General features: G+C 37.9%; 1 protein-coding gene across 1 annotated transcript; it reads right to left on the bottom strand.

Annotated features, from left to right (window-relative positions):
* Positions 1 to 302: 302 nt before the first annotated feature.
* LOC120201819 (ankyrin repeat-containing protein ITN1-like) lies at positions 303 to 3,085 on the bottom strand. Its single transcript, XM_039202356.1, has 7 exons — positions 2,764 to 3,085; positions 2,209 to 2,691; positions 1,891 to 2,040; positions 1,737 to 1,814; positions 1,580 to 1,627; positions 1,038 to 1,492; positions 303 to 940 (listed from the first exon to the last, which is right to left on the bottom strand). The coding sequence occupies exons 1-7, from the start codon at positions 3,068 to 3,070 to the stop codon at positions 350 to 352; spliced, it is 2,112 nt and encodes a 703-aa protein (XP_039058287.1). The 5' UTR covers positions 3,071 to 3,085; the 3' UTR covers positions 303 to 349.
* Between the last annotated feature and the right edge of the window lie 757 nt (positions 3,086 to 3,842).

Here is a 3,842-nt window from a genome sequence, read left to right as displayed (position 1 = left end):
ATTGTTGAGAATATTTTAGAACAGATACTACCACTTGTAATCACCTTAGATTAATCCAAAAAAATTATATAATGCAAGATAAAATCCTCAAATAATGTTATAGAAAAAACTAAACAAAAAGAAAATAAAAATCTTAAATGAACAAAACACATTTGTTAATAAAATCCACGAGAGATTATCAATTTTAAAGTTAACCATAGGTCTATTATGAAGGTGGCCATTCAAATCCATTTTACTTTATTTGTAAACATTATATATTCTTGCATTGGGATCTAATAAATAAGTTTTTTTTCTTTTTATGGAACACAGAAGAAATAGAAATAAATGAATGAATTGAATATTAACTGATTCAGGCAAAGATGCCAGCACCATATGAAGATCGGATGATATCAACAAGGAGTGGGAACTGTAGGAAGGCAAACAAAGTGACTGGAATACAAGCAATCAAGGCTGTTGGGACAGCAATCCATGCCAATTTTTGGCTAAGCACAATGCAAAACGTTGCACCAAATGCTACCAGCATTGCTGCTATGGACAAGAAAAGAGTAGCAAGACCCACAATCAGTCTCTGTGGGAGCAACCTGAAGAAATCCTCTTCGGCGTAACGCGAAGTCAGGATCGATAAGAACATTAATATCGAGGTGACCGAAGAGAACAATGCGAATGCATCTGCCATAGCAAAAACTATGAAAGATTTAGATTCTAAATATATGGGAGTTCCTCTGATATTGTCATTGCCTCCTGGCACTGTAAAGATAGCAGCAAACATTACGGTTGTGATTAGCGTAGCAACGAGCATGCACGAGGAAGCAGTGCTCTTCATCCACTTCTCTCCTTCCTTGACCAATTCCACATGTTCTTCCGCGAACAACATTCGTGGCGTTTTGCCGTTGACGTCTCTCATTTCCTTGTACAATGGTTGCACATTCTTCCCTACTTCCTGTGATGATAAGAACAAACCAAATTACGACTTCTAATTAAGTCTAATGGTAAACCAAAATATTCAAAATTTGGTACAGAAATGGAGTTAATTTGACCTTAAACCACAATAGTTCTCTTTGCATTTGAAGAGCTGCACCAGATACAATATTAAGTCTATCTGGAGGAGCAATCTTTGCAGCTAAATGCAGTATGCAGTGGTTGTTTTTGTTTTTGTTTTCGTCTTTGTAAGCAACAATCATATCCTTATGTGCCCCAATATCATTGATAAGTCTAAAGATCTTCTCTTGACGATGAATGACGGCGATATGAAAAATGCTGCGGCTATCCTCATCGACTCTCCATATTAGATCGGGATAAGACTGTATAAGTTCAGCTACAAGCTCCACAACTCCGAATTCTGTTGCGATAAATAACACTTGTGAAGGGCTTCTTAGTATATCTGTAATTTGTGAGTCTTCTAATAATATAATTTGATCCCATAACAACATCACAAGGACAACGGCTTGCATATGCAGTAACTTTTTCTCATAAACAGCTTTATGTCCTGGGACTAGAGTTAAAAACAAATTAGATATCGGATTCTTAGCTATTCCAAAAGGAGAAGGGGGAAAAATCTAAATTTCATATCAGCACCTACTTGTTTTCACTATTGCATTCCAAAGTTCTCCGGCTAAGCCAATTAACACTGCAGACATTCCCAAAAAAACTTGTTAAACTTGAAGTTTTGATCAACCTGGAATACCATGAAACATGAAGTTTTCCAGAAATGCCCAAGTCTTAAACGAGAGAGAAACCTTGATTCGTATCACAGCAGCAGCGCTTTGATATGCCGGATGAGCATGTGCTTTTTACCACTGGTTCAACGTAGATCCCTGCAAGAGCGTACAAGGATATGTTATTATGATTACAGGACAATTTTTCTGGTTTTAATCTCAAATTAAAACTTACATGGGTAGATAAATTTCTCCCAAGTTCCCAGCTCACTTTTGCTGGCAAAGGCTGAAGGTTTTCGAGCTAAAACATGAAGTGCTGTCTCCCCATTCGAATCACGCAGAACAGCCAATTCTGGATTGTGCTGAATTAAGAACAGAGCTACATCTAAGTAGAAATGGAGAATGATTAGCTATTTTGTGAAGGAGGGTTCTTCCTACGAATAGTTCTTTGTAATTACAAATAAATGAACCATTATGGACCTACTGGCACTAACCCTGACTACATGCATAGAAAAACGTCTAATAGAATTCACTTCATAATCATAGTTCATACCAAATAAATCAGTGGCGATGGATGCTATAAGCAACCCAACGTGATCCTCCTGCGTAAGATCCTGAGCAGAAGTCACGTTGTAAAGATACCAGACCATGTCTCGGTCGCCAACCCCTGCAGCAATGTAGAGTGGTGTGATTCCCTTGTTCCCCCTTAACCCTGGCAACTTTTTGTTCTTTTTCACCATTACTTCTGCAATCCGTGTAACACCCGAAGCAGCGGCAATGCAAAGCGCGGTGTTGTTGTCCTTGTTCCTCCTTTCTAAATCTGAATCGCTCATCAATTTGACTACCTCCTCCACGAATCCAATGTGTTTGGCCCCTGCAGCAATGTGAAGAGCTGTTTCCCATCCCTTGGTTATCCTCACATTCACGGCACCCGGATGCATGTTTAAGAACTCTTTAGCTTTTCCCCAATCACCTTTCAATGCAGCTTGAAATAAAGGAGCATACAAGGTAAGCCGTGTCGAACTCCTATTTTTCCCTGCCACTATATTGAATATTAGAATTCGACAAATGAACTCGAAATATCATTTAAACCCTCGTTGATACTTACCAATCGTTGGAAGCACATTTGGTAACATAGAGGGTGGGGGAATTGCAAGAGAATGCTCTGGTATGAACTTGTCAACTACTTGAACAGGCGTTGCAGCACTAACATGAACGTTAATACCCATGTTGTTGACAACATGAGTCTGCTGCGAGAACCGTGCAGCACTTGCATGATCTTCCGGGGGGAGTGGGAGTTTACAGGGACTACTATTAAAAGGGCCGGAAACCGAGGGTCGCGTTTGTTCATCAAGGCTTGAGTTGGAGAATCTCTCCGGGGGACATGATCTGATAGAAGGATTCCTAACAAACATGTTTTCTTGTTAGTTTTAGACTTTGTTCCACTCATTATAGGCAAGTCATTCAACCTATATATATATGCATACAAGCAATGCCAAAGGATACACAAATCAAAAACAGGAGCAAAAACTTCTTACAAAAGGTCAACCGATGGAAAATGGGAAAAGGGAAACTTCCTAAAGCTTTACAAAAGGCCAACAGATGGAAAATGGGAAAAGAGAAACATCCTAAAGCTTTCTTTGCACGAGGAATAAAAATTTCAACATTATATTTATATAAATATATATATGATAGTACAAGGGAAAGTTCTTAGTTACTAGCCCGTTAAAGTCAAGGCAGCCCCGTCAGTAGGGCAGGAAGTGAAGTTAACGCGTTGGCAACGACTTTAAGGGAAAGTTCTTTTTTTTTCTGCATGGTAAAAGAGGGGAAGATGTTGAACAACACTGATCATGTAGGGTATTTCTTGTTTAGAATGTATTTGTCTAAGGACTTAGATTTGGTATATAGTGAGTCAAATAACTTCAAATTTATTTTATTTTAGAAGAATAAGATTTTTTACTCCTTAACTTTATCAATTTAGTCATTTTAGCCCTCAAACTTTTTTCACATTCTTTTTCGCCCTCAAACTTTTATTCTCTTGTCAAATTGACCCAGATGTGATGTGGCAAAACAATAATAATTTGAAATAGCTAATGTGGAAATTTCAGTAAGAAAAAATAGAGTTACGATTCAGTAACATATGGGTCAATATGAAAAAAAACAAAAGTTTGAGATAAAAAAACAATG

The sequence above is a fragment of the Hibiscus syriacus genome, unplaced genomic scaffold (assembly GCF_006381635.1).
Source record: "Hibiscus syriacus cultivar Baekdansim isolate YM2019G1 unplaced genomic scaffold, ASM638163v2 tig00008013_pilon, whole genome shotgun sequence".
NCBI lineage: Eukaryota > Viridiplantae > Streptophyta > Magnoliopsida > Malvales > Malvaceae > Hibiscus > Hibiscus syriacus.
The sequence above is the reverse complement of the archived record's forward strand: the minus strand, read 5'-3'. Positions and strand labels throughout refer to the sequence as shown.

Bases quoted from the DNA above. Each gene is read 5' to 3' on its own strand.
- LOC120201819 (XM_039202356.1), bottom strand. From the start codon at position 3,070: ATGTTTGTTAGGAATCCTTCTATCAGATCATGTCCCCCGGAGAGATTC. The intron at 2,041-2,208 runs GTATGAACTATG...ATTTCTACTTAG, and splicing joins CATCGCCACTGATTTATTTG to ATGTAGCTCTGTTCTTAATT. The intron at 1,493-1,579 runs GTAGGTGCTGAT...TTTTAACTCTAG, and splicing joins GAATGCAATAGTGAAAACAA to TCCCAGGACATAAAGCTGTT.